We start from the raw sequence: 18,742 nt of genomic DNA, 5'->3' as shown, positions 1-18,742 counted from the left end.
ACTCTCCAACCACTTTAATCCCTGACCCTCAATGGTGCCGGAGTGTAGCAGTACATTATTTTTCCCACAGTGGTTTTCTATACAGAGCCACCTGCAGTAAGCTGATATCACTCACACTCTCTGTGGGGGGTTTGGTCAGTCTGTTAACCAGAGCAGCCCCTCCCCTCCCTTCCCCATGTTGCTTCCCCCCTCTGGGCCTGTCTGGGATTCTCATCATCCGCACAACCCGCACGTACAGTAGAACCATGATCACACACACTCTGAAGAGGGGAGGACCTAAAGATTTGGAAAAGGGAGAGGGAAAGTGAGGAAGAGGGACTCCGTGGGAGATGGAAAGTTGAAGATGAAGCAAGCGAGTTGGAAGTGTAAGAGAGGGATGGAGAGAAGTGAGATATGGCTGCTCAGGGAAAGTAAAGGATATACAAAGCTGACTTCAGGGAGCATCAGTATTGTGTATAGTTGATGACATATTGATGTATCGGTCTATTACACAGACAGGCAGGATATACGTTTGGTGAAGTGCATATTTCCTTTGTTTTTCCTGTGGGTAGGTTAGGTGACATCAGCGCTCTAGATCTCTCTGATCCACGCTGATCACTCTGTCTCTCTTTGTCTGTCTCTCGCTTCCTCACTATCTCTCTTTTCCTCTACTCTCTCAGGCTCTCGCTCTCGCTTACATACTTTCTCTCTCAATTCAATTAAATAAATGCTTTATTGGCATGAATGGGTGTTTGCCACTGTTGGCAAAACAATGTATATGAAGTATGACCCAAATGAACAGTATGTGTGACAAACAATTATAATATCAACACAAGCAATTATACTGTACATAAATAATACACAAAAAGGAAATGGCAACAATTGAGAAATTACATCTAGAAGGGGTCATGTACATGACATGGTGGGAGCTATTGTCACTTGTCTTATGACAGGCCAGGACACACTGCAGCAAACTCTACGCTTTCACCTAACAAAATGCTGATTTTTCTCCTCAACATGCAGTTCAAGAGATCCTGAAATTCTTTCTTTAAATTTCAGGAGATAATACCTCTGAGTCATTGGAGCAGTTTAGTATGAAGTGCTGCTCATTCTCGAGTTCACCCAACCCACAGTGCTTACATAGTCTTTCTTCGTAGATCTTCCATGTTTTTCTGTTTTCTATTAGTTTCTCTCTCTCTCGCTCTCTCTCCCCTCCATCTTTCTCTCTCTGGAACACAGTGTACAGACAGCTTTCGACTATAAAAGACTCAGGATGCCTGATATCAGCTTATTTTCCCACCATTACCACTCCTCTTCCTTCCATCTTTCCATTCCCCTTCCCTCCCGCTCTTCCCTTCCCTCTCTCCTGAGGGTGGTTGGACCAGACACTGACCAATTCATTGACCTTATTTGCTTTACTATGAGAGGAGAGCTGTGTGAGTGAGCTCTTGGCCAATTGATATCTCGGTCAGATCTCTTTGTTCTGTCTGAGGGTTATCACACACACACACACACACACACACACACACACACACACTGACCACATTCTCTTACATACCTTTTATGGGTAGCTGTTGATACATCAGCTGGTGTAGTGTTGCTGGATCATGGGGGAGCAGCGCTCCATCACTTTAAAATGTAATTTAAATATTCACAGAGCTGGTCAAACTATTTTTGCAAATTGAATTCTGATAATTTATGTATGATTTATAGTTAATTACCACAAATTCCATAAAAATTATAGTATGACAAACCATATAAATATTTCTAGCAACCTAGAGGTAGGTAAATGGTGGTTTGTTCCATGTCTTTTCTCTGGCGGTGACGAGAATGATGAAGAGCTGTAGGCTACGTGTGTGCACTGCAGAGGCCGGTCAGAGGCATGACCACTTGGACCAATCAGAACATTGAAAAATAATCAGCAGTTCCTATCCTATTTTTAAAGGGATACCATCCTTATGTCTCAGTTTCCAGTATGAAGGAAGTTAGAAGTAGTTTCACGAACCAATGCTAACTAGTGTTAGCGCAATGACTGGAAGTGTATTTTATTTAACCTTTATTTAACAAGGCAAGTCAGTTAAGAACAAATTGTTATTTACAATGATGGCCTACCAAAAGGCAAAAGGCCTCCTGCGGAGACGGGTTGCTGGGATTAAAAATAAATGAATGGGTATGGGTATCTGCTAGCAAGAAAGGCTAATTGTTTAACACCATCTGCTCTAAAACAGTCATTCAAGAAGATCTAAATGCATATTCCCATGAAACTGATTGTGATCAAATGATTGGCATGCAGATGCCGTTTCGCCGGTAAAATGTAAATAATTATCATTCACGATTGACAGCAATGATGTCCTATTTTGAAACGAGGTACAGTATGCCTAACCTGGAGAGTGAGGGTATTAAAAATAGAAAGTTTCTTCCACCACTGACTGGAGTCTGGTCAACTTTCCTCCATTCCAGTAGCCCTCCTACCCCTCTTCTCCTCCAGTGCTCTTGTTTCCCCCAAAGATCACATTGCAGACAGAACAGCTAATCTGATGAACATTCCCGTTAGTTCAGCTTCTTTGTAGACATTGTGTTGTGATCTGACCTGTGTGATGTAGGCTGAGTCTGTCCTGAAGGAACATTGTACCTGATGTTTAAATAGCTGTTATGTTTAGTCTGCAATCACATGTATGAGTGTGTTTGTCTACTCCGTTGGGAAGTCCTGTTTAACCGTCTGTGTCAGGTGCCATTAATCACTTTGTGCTATGCAGAATAACAAATTGATTGATTGTGTCTCCAGACGACTTTCTGGGTGGTGAGGGAGATCCTTCATGCTCAGACCCTGAAGATCAGAGCTGAGGTACTCAGTCTGTACATCCGAACTGCCAAGGTAAAGGAACACAACACTGTACTCTGTTTATTCTCAACAGATTATTGGTTCATTTCCACATGAGTGGACAATAAACCTATAGTAATGCCTGTGTGTATACATCTCGAGTGTTCTCTGTTCCCAACAGAAACTGTGTGACATAAACAATCTGCATGCAGTGATGGCTGTGGTGTCGGGCCTACAAAGCGCTCCCATCTATAGACTCTCCAAGACGTGGGCGGTGAGTTACTGTGTGTGTGTGTGTGTGTGTGTGTGTGTCCATGCATCTCAAAACAATGATCTTTCTCTAACCGCACGCTACAGTTGGTTGAAACAGTGTTAACGGTGTGTTGTAGAGCAGATGCAGATGTACATTGATTGTCTTTATCTCACCAGTCATAAGTCTTTACTGGAATATGTAATGGTTTTGTGTATATGAGGCGTCTGTGCAGAAACTTCAGCGAGAACATTGATTTAACGTGCACTGTCCCTGTAAAACATAAACTCTCATACAAACTCTCACTCACTCTCTCGCACACTGGTCACTCTCTCACTTTATTTCTCTCACACTCTACTCTCGCTTATACTCTTTCTCTCTCACACTCTCGCTCTCTCTCACGCACTCTTTCACTTTCTGGCAAGGCTAAAAACCAGACTTTGCTTGCCGGGTAATGCACGGTATTATATTGCACTCTGAAGTGACCGGAAAATTAATAAATTAGAGTGAATGAAGTTGAATCACAATCAAATCAGATGAAATTTATTTGTCACATACACATGTTTAGCAGATGTTAATGCAAGTGTAGCGAAATGCTTGTGCTTCTAGTTCCGACCATGCAGTAATATCTAACAAGTAATCTACCAATTCCACAACAACTACCTTGTACACACAAGTGTAAAGGAATGAATACGAATATGTACATAAAAATATATAAATGAGTGATGGCCGAACGGCATAGGCAAGATGTAATAGATGGTATGGAGTACAGTATATACATATGAGATGAGTATTGTAGGGTATGAAAACATATAAAGCAGCATTGTTTAAGGTGGCTAGTGATACATTACATCAGGATGGCAAGATGCAGTAGATGGTATGGCGTACAGTATATACATATGAGATGAGTAATGTAGGTTATGAAAACATTATATAAAGTGGCATTGTTTAAAGTGGCTAGTGATACATCTAATTACATCAAGATGTCAAGATGCAGTAGATGGTATGGTGTACAGTATATACATATGAGATGATGTAAACATTATCAATGAGGCCATTCCAGGGAAATTATTCCCAGTTCCCCGCCACAACAATATTCCTGGCTCCAGGCTGGATATTGTGCCTCTTACGTCCAGATTTGAGCTCTTTCCCCCCCTCTTTTTATCCCTTTCTCACTTGCTCCCTTGGCTCTTGCTTTCATATGTTCCCACTTTTATTTATTTAGTCTGTGAATGTTGAATTCATTCTCTGTATCTGTACAATAATTCAACTCTCTCTGTCTGTGTAGTTGTTGAGTCGGAAGGACAAAGCAACGTTTGAGAGGTTGGAGTATCTCATGGCCAAAGAAGACAACTACAAGCGTCTGAGAGACTACATACGCAGCCAGAGCATGAACTCCTGCATACCATACCTGGGTAAGATGCAGACACTTTCCCGTCGCCATTCTCCCTGCCATTTTACGTAGAAGGACTGAGAAGCTCAGTTGAGGTGGCTTTTTAAAAGGACGTTCTACTCTAAAATGAATGAAAATAAAAGTATACTGACACCATCTAAAATATCATTTCCACCTCTAGAAATGAGCCCAAAAACGTATTGTTACAATTATTTTTAACATATTGGACCATGCATATAGCTTATGCATGGTCCATATTATCAGGTATGCTATTAGCAATCAGCATTATCACCTGTAGCCCAACTGATGCAGGACAGTGGCTAGAAATGAATAGGCTGAAGAATGGGGTTGCCTATCTGCATTGATCCTATTGAGCTAATCATTAGCTAGATCCCCAAATGTAATCTTTTAACTAGTTACAATTCATCAATGATGCTATGACCCAAAAAACTTGCATGAACACAGTGAATATAATGTAGGCCTACCTATTAGGGTAACTTGGGGTAAAACGGCCCCTGCCTGTACCTCACACAAACCACTTAATGTTAAAAGTAAATAATAATCCCCTAACACTTTCCCTGGTTGCCACCACTATTGCTCAACTAAACATTTCATCCGTCTCATCACAATTTAAGTCACTGCTCAAAAATTATTTTGCGGTAGGGTTGCACTTTACCCCAAGTTACCCTACAATTTACTCTCACCTATGCACTCACTGCAAATTGCAGAGCTGTAATGTGCTTAACCATGCCCCTGCTAAAGAAAACTCAGGGTTTAAAATGGTGCATTTTGCACATATTTTGGAGTTGAGAAATAAAGTAGGAATGGAAAGCTGGGTTCCCCACGATTGCATTAAGAATTGTTGTACATTGACTGCTTGTGAGAATGTCTCTCTCCCCATGGCACTCGCCACTTGAATGCGCCTTGAGAGAAATATTTATCTCGCGTAACAACAAGCCGACTAGGTAAATATATAATGGGGTTCTCTGTTTTTACAATTCATTACTCGTTTGCAGAGGAAAAGTAAATGTGAATTTTCTTTCATGTTCCATATTTTTTTGCCGTGCCGGCTAAATGACTGCAGCGGAAACACTGACCATGTGCCGCTCATAGCTGGACAAACACATGAGTCATGGAGAAATCATTAAAAGTCACATGTTATTTATTTTTCCTCTGCTTCATCATTTTATATTTATTCCCCCTTTCTTTCCTTCTTTTCCTCGTTGAGAGCTGGCAGCACAGACTGTCTTACTGAGCACTAACAAGGCCCAGGAATCCCCTATGAACTACAGGGGGAAAACACATCCGTCTTCTCTCGATCGCTCACTTTCATTCTCTTGTTTTCTCTTGCTCTCTCGCTCTCTTCCCCTCCCTCCCTCCCTCCCTCCCTCTCCCGCTCTCTCACTGTCTCTCGCTCTGTGTGTGTGGTTGTTTGTTTGTTCTGTTTTTCCTCTGAGGACTAAATGGAAGTTTTCTTATTTTATTAGCTCTAGTAAAACAGGACTCGTCACTCGTGATTCTCTGTAGTTCCTGTTGTGGTAGATATGAATGGGGAAAGGCAGGAATAGTGTTCTCTCTTACAATCACTCCACACTCTGTATACAGTAGAAGCAGCCATATCCTGCGTGTGTGTGTGTGTGTACACAGAGTGTGGAGTGATTGATTGACTTCCCTCTCTGACTGGTATTTTAGTGATGTGTTTCTGCTCTGTTTCCACACTGTGGCTGTGTTGTCCCTCAGTGGAGGGTGTGTGTTCTTGAGTGGAGTGTGTGTTATGTTTTTGTTTTTACCGGCAGTCCTCACAAGGAGTAAAACGTGGAACATTTTGACAAGTGGGGACATTTCGCCGGTCCCCACAAGGAAAACGGCTATTTTAGGCTTAGGTTTAAGGGTTAGGAGTTAAGGTTAGGGTTACAGTTTGAGGTTAAGGTTAGGTTAAGGGTTAGGGGGAAAAAAGATTTTGAATAGGAATCAATTGTTTGCGCCCAACAAGGATAGTAAAACAAACCTGTGTGTGGTGTTCTGTGGAACCCTGCTGCTATGAGAGCTAGAGATTTGTTCATCTGAGCGTGTGCGAACCAGAGATGTATAATACTCATAGAACAAACAGGCAAACGGCTGCTCTGCTAACAGGAGATTGCTTATTTGAGGTAGCTACCTTACAAAACCCCTCAAGCAGTCGAATGCATCCATGGCAGTAGTCATGCTCTATGTCAGTTCTGGTACTGGGAAAGAGATTTGGGAATGCCTTCTGAGATATGACAGTCTGGGATATTAGAAGAGGGAATGGGATATAGGAATTGAGTCGTAGGGGAATCTTCAGTTGAAGTGCTGAATCCAGTGTGGCTCAGTTGGTAGAGCATGGCGCCAGCAACGCCAGGATTGTTAGTTTGATTCCCGCGGGGAACAAAAACTATGAAAATGTATGCACTCACTACTGTAAGTCGCTCTGGATAAGAGCATCTGCTTAAATGGCTAAGCAGACTTTCTGTACCGGAAGAGGCGCACACATACACTCCCGCGCACACACTGACCTGAGATTCACACTGTGGTCTGACATTTTGAATGGCAATCAATGGTTTGGTCCCCATTTGGCCTGTTGACATAAGTAGAGGAGTTGGTTGAATTCAATAAGCTGTGTATGTGTCTAAAGGGACACACACATTCAAACCTTATTGAATATAACCACACTTCCACCCCTTTACACGGCAGACCATTACAGAATTGTCTGTTACAGAAGAGTCACCCATGTTCTGAGGCAGATCCCTGGCTGCACAGAATAGTGCCAGGGCCATTGGCGAGATGTCTGTGTGGTGCAGTAGGGTTGGAGCTGGGCTGTGGAGGAACCAATGTAATGGAAATATGAGGGCAAAGTGTCAGATGAGAGAACTACGCCAAGTTGCTATCCAACTCTCCAAACCAACTCTCTTCAATTTCTCTCTGTTTCCATGACCTACAGCCACAGTATTGGAGCCAGAGATACAGCAGCGGTGTGTGTGTGTGTGTGCATGCCTATATATTGTGTGTGTGCATTAGCTCATCATCCTTGCAGTGCTAGCTGTGGTGTGTGTGTGTGTGTGTGTAAAGACTAACGGCTCCTTAGGGACCTGGTTCAGAGGAGAATCATAACTTTAGGACGCATCTTAGTAAAACTGAAAGCTTAGCATTTTAACACGGAAAGAATGTCCCCCTCCCTCCTTTTTTCATTCCCTGCTCCCCTCCCCTTTTTCTTTTTTGTGTCCTCGCCTTTTTGTCTTCATTCCATTTCTCTGTTGATCACTCTCCTTTTATGTCTCTCGTCTCCCCTCTACTTCAGGATCATCTTTCCCTGTCCTCTCTTTCTCCACTTTCACCTTTTTGTTGTCCTGACTCCTCTCTCTCTGTCTTTCTCTCTCTGTCTTTCTCTCTCTGTCTTTCTCTCTCTGTCTCTCAACTACAGAAATGTGGTTCTCATTGTTCCTCCTCCCGGTTCCTCCTCTCTCCCCCTCTATTCTCCAAGGCTGCATTCTTTCATTATGAACTACTTTATAATGAGAGGTTTCATAAGACTTATCATCCTCCATATTTACTACCGCTCTGTTCCTGATAGCTCCTTCATACAGCGGTATAATCAAACGTATAATGTTTACGCCAGCTGTGACAAAGCAGACTTACTAATTTGACTAACTGTCCTGGAAAATGTTACTTTGTTTGTTGGCCATAGGGTGGTTGGGTGAGAAACGGAGAGAGTGAGATGGTGTGAATGAGAAGTCGTGAGAGCAAAGGGTATTTAAAAATGGTTTTATTTAGTATAGAGCTGCATGGAAACTGATGTCAGAGCAGGGCAGCTATTCACCTTCGTCAACTTGACGTTCGTCTCTGTGTTTGTGTGTTGGAGAATTACCAATATGGATTGTTTAGGGCCGATAACGATTTTTTTTATTTTTTTAGGCTGATATCCAATATCATTACATTTTAAAATTTGGATGACAAAATTTCCCAGAGACAGCCGTGTATGCATTAATTTAAAAATCAAACAATACATTTTGACATTCGTTTTTACCAATCTAACTACATAACACAATTACACCATTACAAGTCAGATGGTTCGTTGCAGAAAATGGTGCATGTTCAAAATGATAACCAGCTAAATGACAACTAGCTTGTTACATTGGCTATTAGCTCCTATTTGTTATCTTAGCTACATTTTTATCTAGCTAGCATACTAGCTAATATAGCTAGCTAGCTAACACCACAGATGAAAGGGTTAGTTCTGATCTTTGCTAACAGGTCACATAGCTAGCTTGCTTATTGCATGCATGTCCGGGCATGTCGACACAAGCCTAATTATTAGTGAATTAACTAAACTAATATTTGCCACAGGAGTTCGATTTTGGTCACTGTGTCAATTCATCCATTTCTCAATACTACACCTTTCTGTTGGAGAATGAGCTAGCTTGCTGCTTACTGCTACTGATTTTCCCAGCTAGACATTCCTTGGCATTGTGCAGTGCTCGTGGCTGAGGCGTTGAGTGGTGGCTGGCATAGCAGCAGCTTTGCTATGTAGAGGGACTATCGGCAAAGCCGATAGAGAAGGGCCAATAGCCGATTAGACTAGAAACAGCCAATATCGGACCGATATATCGGCTCAGCTGATTTATCGGTTGTTCTGTGTGTGTGTGTGTGTGTGTGTGTGTGTGTGTGTGTGTGTGAGACTCTTAACAGGAATAAACAGAATGGCCATACTGGGGCTAAATAGAGCAGGGCGTGACTATAACTATGCTCATTATAAATATGTTGATAAATAACAGAAGTGAGAGATGGCAGGGAGACCATGGAGGAAACATTTGGGTTGAGCAGAATCATACGTCTTAAATTAACTCTCACAAATAAAGCCCAATATATTTACATGCCAAAGCGAGTTGGGATGTTCCCACGTCACAAAGCACATTGTTAGAGTCCATTTCCTCTCAGTGCTTGTGGGAACCCTGAAACGACAAGCCCAAACAAAACAACAAAGTAATATGTACATGAAGACCATACCAAGTCCTGTATGCCTGGGGGGAGGTGCATGCCTCTCAACCCCTTTTGACTGTGGTACATTCTCATTTTGATTTTAACCAATGACATCATAAGGAACTTGTAATTAAATCCTTATTACGCTGTGAAGAAAGGCATTCACTAGCAACTCACTTAGCAACAAACCCCGCTGGAGACAAACAAAACAGAACAACAAAATGAACTATTTTTTTTCCCCAGTAGGATTTAGGCTGTAAGTCATCTCAAATTCCTAAAGTAATCTCCTTCATAGCGTATTGAACTGTGACATGGTGGAGTAGCATACTGTATATATAGACTGTTGTAGAAAGCAGTGGCAGCTAGCTCTGTGTTAGAGTCCATACTCTGGCTGTCCACTGCTATCTGTCACAGCATTATCTGGCCATGTTAGAGAGGACTCAATAGGAGCACAGCTGAAACATGGCAGAAAGCTGTGTCTTCTATCCAGAGAGGGTAAAAAATAACCAGGGTTTCCATTTTGGGCATTGACTGTTGAAATCGAATTCTCTTCTCCACTTGAAAATGGAAGGATGGAATGGAGTGTGGCGATGAAGGGTAGCTTGGTAGAGAAGCTGAGAGGGGTCAGGAGTGGGAGGGGTAGGGTGGTAGGGGTCATGATGGGTCAAAGGTCATGCTGTAGGTAGGGGGATGGAGCCTGCTCCAGGCTCAATCGATAGGTCGGATCATCATGCGGACAGACTTGAGGGAGTAGAACCCTCCTCCGTACTCGGCCCAGAACATTCCATCCTGGAACTTACTGCGGTAAACCCCTCCGCTGTACCATACGCCGTTCAGGTTGGTCTGGCCACAGGCGTTGTACCACCAGCCGCCCTTATGGAAGTGAGCACAGTTACCTAGGGAGGGGAGAGGAGAGGAGGGGGCTTAGTGGTACAGCATATTCTAGTGCTAGGTGTCACTTGAGCAGGGATGTTAGAGAAATGGACCAAAGTACAAAGAAGCTTGTGAAACGGTATGATTGGGAGACTAGTATTGTAGCATAGTAGTGTGTTAGCGTACAGCATTGTACTTGTATTCTAGCGTAGATCCCTATTTTGGCACACTGTCTTGTGTTTTACCTGAGAAAGCGTCCTTGTCCCTGTCCAGCGTGGTGAACATTTTCCCATTGTGGCTGCTGAGGGAGTCTCCAGCGTTTCCCTGGTAGGTGCCCAGTCTCAGGCGGTACCCCTCACTCTCAGGCTCCAGGTGGAAGCTGCTGTACTCAGCATACACCTTCTTTCCCACCCAGTCCTCCAGCTCTACCAGCAGCCTGTAGTCCCCCTGCTTCCCTAGGTTATAGATGTTCTCCAGACCCAGCCAGTACTCACTGTCAATGTTCCCAAAGCCTTTCTGTAGGGACACACACACACACACACACACACACACACACACACACACACACACACACACGCAGGTTATAATATAGATGCTTTCCAGTCTCCAAGGGTTTCTAATGAATGGTTACAGGACAGTGAGTTGTGTGGTGGTTGTGTAGTGTCCCAGCTAAAGCTTTTGGAATGCTGCTTTCACCCACTAACTAGCCTAACAAACCGCACCGTTTCTAGTCAGCAGCAAAAGGAACCACACCTGTGTCTGTAGACAGTCTAAATAGTCCCGCTCAGAGGACAAAGAGAGAGTAGACTTCAGTAATATGATTATACGCTGCATCATTGTGTTAAAGGAAACCAGACCTTCAGAATCAATGGAACAGAATTGAATCAGTTCCCTGTTGGAGACGATAATGTGTCAAAGTTCTGCCTTCCCAGTCAAGGTGAATTACTGGCTGTGGCAGGGGAGAAAGTCTATGGGGGCTACATACACTGTCACACACACACTGTCTCACACACACACACACTGCTGGGTGATTTGGGACCAGATGAGATCTCAGTGATGATGACGAGAGGAAAGCGGGAGGGATGGAGGAAGAGAGAGGAGGCAAGGAGTCTGATTTCCTCACCTGCCTTTGGGGGTATAATGGTTGTGTGTGTGTGTGTGTGTGTGTGTGTGTGTGTGTGTGTGTGTGTGTGTGTGTGTGTGTGTGTGTGTGTGTGTGTGTGTGTGTGTGTGTGTGTGTGTGTGTGTGTGTGTGTGTGTGTGTGTGTGTGTGTGGCTCCGTGCTAGGGCTTTCTCCAGAGTGATGGGGTGTGTTAGCAGCCCCAGAATGTGGTGGGGAGTGGGCTTGGTTATGTTACGTAGGAGGGGAGATAAGGGGAACATCAGCCCCTCCCTCCATGTCCCTACTGGGGTCACAGCTGGGTGGCTTCTGGTTGGAGGTCAGAGGGAAAGGGCTGGACTTAGCCCCAATGGCTCAGTGCTTAAGAATATACATACTTATCCAGATGTTTATGTTCGGTGTGTGTCAGTGCGCATTATCATCTGCGCTATAGTACCTTGTAATTCTCCCAGTTCCTGAAAAAGTTGACCGATCCGTCCTTCCTCCTCTGTAGCACAGTCCAGCCTCCGTTGTCTAGGCCGTGTTCACACCAGGCCTGGATCAGCCGGTCACTGCCTTCGGACTTAAGCAGGTACATCCCACTGGTGCTGTGGCCTGCCTGGCGCACCTGGTAGCAATCCTTAAATGGACCTGGAAGAGGGGGAGGGAGAACTGGGTCAGTGCCTGCATCCAATATGGCACCCTATTCCCTATATAATGCACTTGTTTTGACCAGAACCCAAAGCCAGTGTGTCTCCTCTGTTAGTACTGCTTCTATTATGTAACATCCTCTTCACTAATCTCCATACTATATCTTGCCTCAGGTGAACAAGATGTCTTCTTTCATCACACACACGCTAAATACATTATGTACCCCCACTGGGCAGACAGAGAGACCGAGACAGAGAAAGGAAGGCATCGCTTGCCAAGACCTCCTAGCTTAGGGGGATGGGTACGAGTAGTTACGATGCTGGAGCAGTTCGTGAGCCCCTTTCCTGCCCAGATCACCATGCAGCCTTATGTAGCCAGCCAGCTCAGTACCTAGCTCCCCAGCTGTATCTAAACCCTGCTTATTTCCTCCTCCTGTGTGAATGATATGTATTGAGAAGCCATGAAGACAGGCTTTGTGTGGGGGACCTCCGGGGCCCGAGGCACACAGAAGATAGTTTTCTCAGCTGTGTGTGTGTACAGGGAGGACAGAGCCACTGTAGTGCCTCATACACATACCTAAAACCTCACAGAACCGGGATATATTATTCCAGTAACCATACGTCTTCATCTAGACCACTTCTGTCTTGAGAGGCTTTCTTTCTGTCTATAGCTCTCTTGGACTCTTTCATTCTCTCTCCCCCTCTCTCTCCAAGTAAAAAAACAGGGGAATATCTAATGTGGCCCTAGTGGTTTGAGCAGGGATTGGCCCATCCACAGTGTGGTGTTGGTCTGTGTATTGAGGTGAACCGGCCATGTGTATTTTGAGAGCTAAACCATCAACAGAAGAGGATTCAACCTGGCTCCACTCATCCTCAGAGATTCATGATAGATGATCGTGTTGCGTTTCCTCACAGAGCAGGAACAATTAATCGCTTTCTCTCTCTTGTTGCTTTTGGGACCAAATAAACTGTCCAGAACGAAAGGAGATGAGTAGATTTATTTGGGCTACGTTTCAGAGTGGAGGAGCTCTGATATGATGTGTATGATTTAGATGTCTGTGATACTGTCTCTCTTTCAGTGGGCCATCCGGGGAGGGCCCGTGTGGCTCAGTTGATAGAGCATGGCGCTAGCAACGCCAGGGTTGTGGGTTCGATTCACACAGACGACCAGTACGAGAAATGTATGTACTCACTTATTGTAAGTCGCTCTGGATAAGTGTCTGCTATATGACTACAATGTAAATGTAAAATTAACTCTGAATTTCATTAAAAAATAAAAATTGAGAAATATTTTAAAGTAATCCTTTTTAGATGAAACAATATTAACTTCTTTGGGCTCAAATCCCGTTAACGGGATCGATTTGATAACATCACGTGAAATGGCAGAGCGCCAAATTCAAAATCAATTATAAAAAATATTTTACTTTCATACATTTATAAGTACAACACACCAAATTAAAGCCTAACTTCTCGTTAATCTAGGCACCGTGTCAGATTTCAAAAAGGCTTTACGGCGAAAGCAAACCATGCAATTATCTTAGGACAACGCCAGCATACCAACACATGAAAATCAGATTTCAACCCGCCAGGCGCAACACAAAAGTCAGAAAAAACGATTTAATTCATGCCTTACCTTTGAAGAACTTCTTCTGTTGGTACTCCAATATGTCCCATAAACATCACAAATGGTCCTTTTGTTCGATTAATTCCGTCGTTATATCTCCAAAATGTCCATTTATTTGGCGCATTTGATTCAGAAAAACACCAGTTCCAACTCGCCCAGCATGACAACAAAATATCTCATAAGTTACCTGTAAACGCTGTCCAAACACTTGAAACAACTTTCCTAATACAACTTTATGTATTTACCGTAAATAATCGATAAAATTTAAGACGGGATAAACGGTGTTCAATACCGGATAAAAACAACGTGAGGCGCGTGACCTGGAGCGCGCATCAAAACATTAGAGAGCACTCGGCTGGACCCTCGTTCTGAACTGCCATACTTCTTCATTTCTCTAAAGAAAAACATCAACCAATTTCTAAAGACTGTTGACATCCATTGGAAGCGATAGGAACTGCAAGCAAGTGCCTTATAAATCTAGATACACATAGAAGATTCATTGAAAACACTGTCACCTCAACAAAACAAAAAAATCCTGGATGGTTTGTCCTCGGGGTTTCGCCTACCAAGTAAGTTCTGTTATACTCAGACATAATTTTAACAGTTTTAGAAACTTGAGAGTGTTTTCTATCCAAATCTACCAATTATATGCATATCCTAGCTTCTGGGCCTGAGTTGCAGGCATGGTTCTCACCCCCTTTCATAGACTTACACAGTAATTATGATGACTTCCAGAGGACATCCTCCAACCTGTCAGAGCTCTTACAGCATGAACTGACATGTTGTCCATCCAATCAAAGGATCAGAGAATGAATCTCGTACTGAAAGCATAAGCTACAGCTAGTTTGCACTGCAGTGCATCAAATGTGGTGAGTAGTTGACTCAAAGCGAGAGAGAGATAATAGTTGATCAGTTTTGAACAAATTAATTTCTTCAAAAATGAAAGAAGCAGCCGTTTTATTTTGTTTATTTCTCTTAGTTTACCTTTCACTTACTTAGCTACCTAATGCAGCTAATTTAGCCTACTCAACAACCTGTTGGATAGCCAACACTGCAAGTCTTCCAACTCAAGCTTTCAGTTGTATTAATTTATTGCTGCCGGCGCCCAACGGTGTAACTGCTAAACTGCTTGCTGTACACTGTATTGTGTAATTGTACACTATAGTGTCCACGTGGATTTGATTGTGGGTTTACTAACGTGTTAGTTCTAGTAGCCATGTTGATTATGACGTTAGCTAATATGGTGACAGCAATGTAGGCTGTGTAGTGGTTTTTCCAAACAAATGGAAAAGGTTAGCAGAGAGGTCGTCACTGGTCCAAAAAGTTGGAGAAGCTAGCTAATGTTAGCTAGATTGAGGCTGCAGTGCATGCGCTTCCTCATTCTTATAATAACAACAAATCCATTCAGAATATTAAGTAGCAGCCTAGCTGTTGGTCATTGTAGCCTATCCTTCTCCTTAAATGTTTAATTCCATCTTCCATTAACACTAGAACCTCCTGGCCGTTCAACTTGTAAGTAACAGCTAGAGAACGTTGAGAGCGTTGCCTGGTGTTCCATTTAGTATACACATCAGATGCATATCAACCCTTAAGGTTTGCAAACATATGCACCAAGTCTTGATAAATAGTGCATAAACAATTGTAACCCACGAATTGCATGAAGAAATATATCCATGTAAGAATATAACAATAGTTATTTGTTTAGAGAGTCAAGGATAGTTTTTGTATAATTCTACAAAGTCCTTGTGAAAAAATTTGGCCTAAATACATTTCATATATGCTATTGGAAGAATAATGCTTTGTTTGTGTTGATAAAGGTCTTGGGTAACATTAGAAACCTAAAAAAAGAACAATAGCATTTTCAATATTTTGCTTAAGTAAAAATACTTTAAAGTACTACTTAAGTAGTTTTTTGGGGTTATCTGTACTTTACTATTTATATTTTTGACAACTTTTACTTTCACTCATCAGACTGTTAATTTAATATTTTCTATAGCCTAACTCTTGTGTGAAATTAGTGTAATAACTATCTATAGCCACTATAATAACTCTACCTACATGTACATAATTACCTCGACACCGGTGCCCCCGCACATTGACTCTGTACCAGTACCCCCTGTATATAGCCTCCCTATTGTTATTTAATGTGTTGTCTAATTATTTGTTATGCTTATCTCTTACTTTTTTTTGTTGATTTTCATAACTGCATTGTTGGTTAAGGGCTTGTAAGTAAGCATTTCACTGTAAGGTGTTGTAACCTGTTGTATTCGGCGCATGTGACAAATAAGATTTGATTTGAAAAAAAAATTGTGTTTTGTTTCGGTGTAGTTTCGTTAGGCCAGCTGTGCAGGCTGACTGGTGTCGTTTGTTTCTCCTTGCTCATCAACTTTGATATAGTCACGGCTGCAACACGTAGCATGTTTTCGTTTCCCTTATAATAAATTTGATTAGTAATGGCGTTATAGTAAATAAAATAGACCCGTAAAAGAGAATGGTGTCAACCCGCAAGGTCAAATTTTTTACATGAGCACCAACGATAATAAATCGGCATAACCAAAATCATCATTCCACTATTTTTGTTCTAAATTAAATCAACCTTTTCACTCACCCTCCTTATCATTCAGTTAGGCCTAATGTCATTTTTATTGTGAAGAAACGGTCACAATTGTCATCCATTTGTCATTCATTCAGTGAGGAAAGAGACTCATTAGCGCCTGGCCTTGGTACCAGTGTCCTACAGAACATTGTCTTGGTGGGTTAAGTTGGGAATAGGTATTAAAAAAACAGGATCTGAAGACTTTTCTGTTTTGATTTGAACAAATGTAAAATACAAACAGGGAAGGAGCAGGACATTGTGCTTTTGGGGGGGGGCACGCTATGGCAGTTCTAGTGTTAGATATCTCCTAAAGTTTGCAACACATGGAGGCTACAGTCATCGAGCCTATTGCCGTTTTGATGACAACAACAAGCTCTACTCTAGTGGAAAGCAAAAGCAGCAGCATAAATTATATGTGTGTCTCGCTCTCTTGCAGCAGTCGCGTTCGGATCTGTACGGGCCCTTCCGGACAAGTCAGTTAAAATTACATACCAGAGACCATCATATCAGATCTGACCCAGACCCTTGACATTATTTAGAATTCTGGATCCGGATCTGCTCTGGTCCCGGGTTGTGTTTTGGGTATTCGGGTAAAGATGGATCCATGAAGACTGTGTGTGCGTGTGATCAGGGGTGTATTAATTCTGCCTATTCTGTTGCAAAGCAATTTCTTAAACGAACGCAAACGCAATGGGGATGGACCTACCTGAATTCTAATGGAATCTCCAATAGCAACTGTTTGGCCTAATGATTACACCCCAGATCTGCTGGATTCAGGCACGAGTGTGCAAGGCAGTATTAAATGTCTCATTGTCATCTTGATTACTCCAATTTGTCTCTCTCTAGACCTATGCACCTACATTATAAACTTTCATTTGTAGGCTAGGTTGTAGCAACCTCATGATGGGTGTAGGGCGCATTCGAGTATCATGTAGTCCTCGAATTTGTAGCTCTTGCGTTAGCTCCTATAACTGATGCCTAAACTCTAATCGTGGTCAGAGGTTGTGCGCTGTGGACGACCACCACACGTATCCAAGTGGAGATGTCAGTCATGTGAAGTTTGTGCTGCTGTAACATTCAGCTATAGAGCACAGCACCACCGTAGAGAGGCAGCTGTATGCATAATCAGAAATCTTCAACACACGCTGTCCCTCTATTCCTCTGAAAGTGGGGCCCTAGTCATCACAACCCCTCCATCCCCTCTCCCCTTCTACTTCCCTCCGTCCCACTCCCTCATTCCCTACCAACCGGCCTTTCTCTCAATAGACTCTTTCTAAATGTAGCCCCTTCCCTCTTTTCTCTTCAGTCCTTTCAACTGCCAATAGTCCCACTATTGTTAGTGCAGGAAACGGCTGCTCTGCCTGAAGGAGCTGGAGGCTCACTGGTCTGACACTGACATCACACACTGACATCACACACTCCACACAGGGCTCCACTTAGACTTCTCTGGAGGCTCTTTAAGCTGGGCACAGGGCCAGTAGTTACAACACTCACTATACTGGATGAGTGTATATATATAGACACTTAGTTCAACTCAGATCACACACGCAGACAGATGGCAGGCGGTACTATTTGACAGAGATGTCTGACTTCACATCAGGGAGAAGTCTGCTGTGAACAATGACCTCTTCTATCATGGTTTAAGTGCTTGCTAGCTTTTGCTGTTATAACATTTGACTACTAAAAGGTTGTAGACCATTGTTGTTGGCTATTATTACAGTGAGGTTGTTTCCTGTGATGGCTAATGGTAGGAAAACTGTAACAGATTAACCAGAGACGAGGTTAAAATGTCTGTCAAACATGACCCCTAGATCTCCCTCTGTGTTTATTGTATTGCACCTATTGACCTGGTACAGTACAGACAGAGTTATGGCCCTACAGTGCACTTAGCTGAAGGGTTTAAATAATGCAGACCCCAGCTGGCCCACAGCAGGCCTGAGAGGGGCCGATAGAGGAAGGTAGTGGCAGTTTGATCTGAAGATTACAGTCTCAGGCTTTCCTCTCCAATCCACTTTACCCAAAAACAGACCAGAGATTATTTTGTCCTCAGTAATCATATGCTCCGTCTGTCTTCTCAGTTTCACCTCACTCCTACCCCAGGCCATATATGAAAGCCCTTGCTCATTCTTCTAGTGCAGAGGTACTCAACTACTATTTGAGAAGGTCCGGTCACGCAATTTTCCTAGATGGCAAAGGTCCTAGATGGATATTGTCATTTATCAGCACAGTAACAAACCCCCACCTTGCAACCCATGTGACCTCAAGCTGATCAAACTGTTCACACCCCTGTTGTTGGCGGGGAGAACATTTGGCAATTTTTTAATACTCCTTTCCCGCAATTCGACACATTTTGCCATGGGGCGGAGAGAAATGATTGTAGTTTAAAGCTAATTTCCTGCAATTTACACATTTTGTGTGTTCATATGATGCCGGAATGACTCAACAAATTCAATGGGGGCCCC

General features: G+C 42.9%; 2 protein-coding genes across 9 annotated transcripts in view; one reads left to right on the top strand and one right to left on the bottom strand.

Annotated features, from left to right (window-relative positions):
* LOC106584283 (ras-specific guanine nucleotide-releasing factor RalGPS2) overlaps positions 1-18,742 on the top strand; it is a 158,425-nt gene that overhangs the window by 81,111 nt on the left and 58,572 nt on the right. For all 8 annotated transcript variants that reach the window (XM_045706124.1, XM_045706125.1, XM_014169354.2 and 5 more), the window contains 3 exons: positions 2,765-2,854; positions 2,982-3,074; positions 4,339-4,465. In XM_045706124.1, coding sequence (XP_045562080.1) covers positions 2,765-2,854; positions 2,982-3,074; positions 4,339-4,465 — 310 coding nt within the window. The remainder of the gene's footprint in view (positions 1-2,764; positions 2,855-2,981; positions 3,075-4,338; positions 4,466-18,742) is intronic.
* The window catches only part of LOC106584284 (angiopoietin-related protein 1), a 35,506-nt gene continuing 24,971 nt past the window's right edge, over positions 8,208-18,742 (bottom strand). The window contains exons 5-7 of the mRNA XM_014169355.2: positions 11,868-12,061; positions 10,557-10,827; positions 8,208-10,334 (exon numbers count right to left, since the gene is read on the bottom strand). Coding sequence (XP_014024830.1) covers positions 10,147-10,334; positions 10,557-10,827; positions 11,868-12,061 — 653 coding nt within the window. The 3' untranslated portion in view covers positions 8,208-10,146. The remainder of the gene's footprint in view (positions 10,335-10,556; positions 10,828-11,867; positions 12,062-18,742) is intronic.

Source organism: Salmo salar, chromosome ssa23, assembly GCF_905237065.1.
Source record: "Salmo salar chromosome ssa23, Ssal_v3.1, whole genome shotgun sequence".
Taxonomy (NCBI): Eukaryota; Metazoa; Chordata; class Actinopteri; order Salmoniformes; family Salmonidae; genus Salmo; species Salmo salar.
The sequence above is the reverse complement of the archived record's forward strand: the minus strand, read 5'-3'. Positions and strand labels throughout refer to the sequence as shown.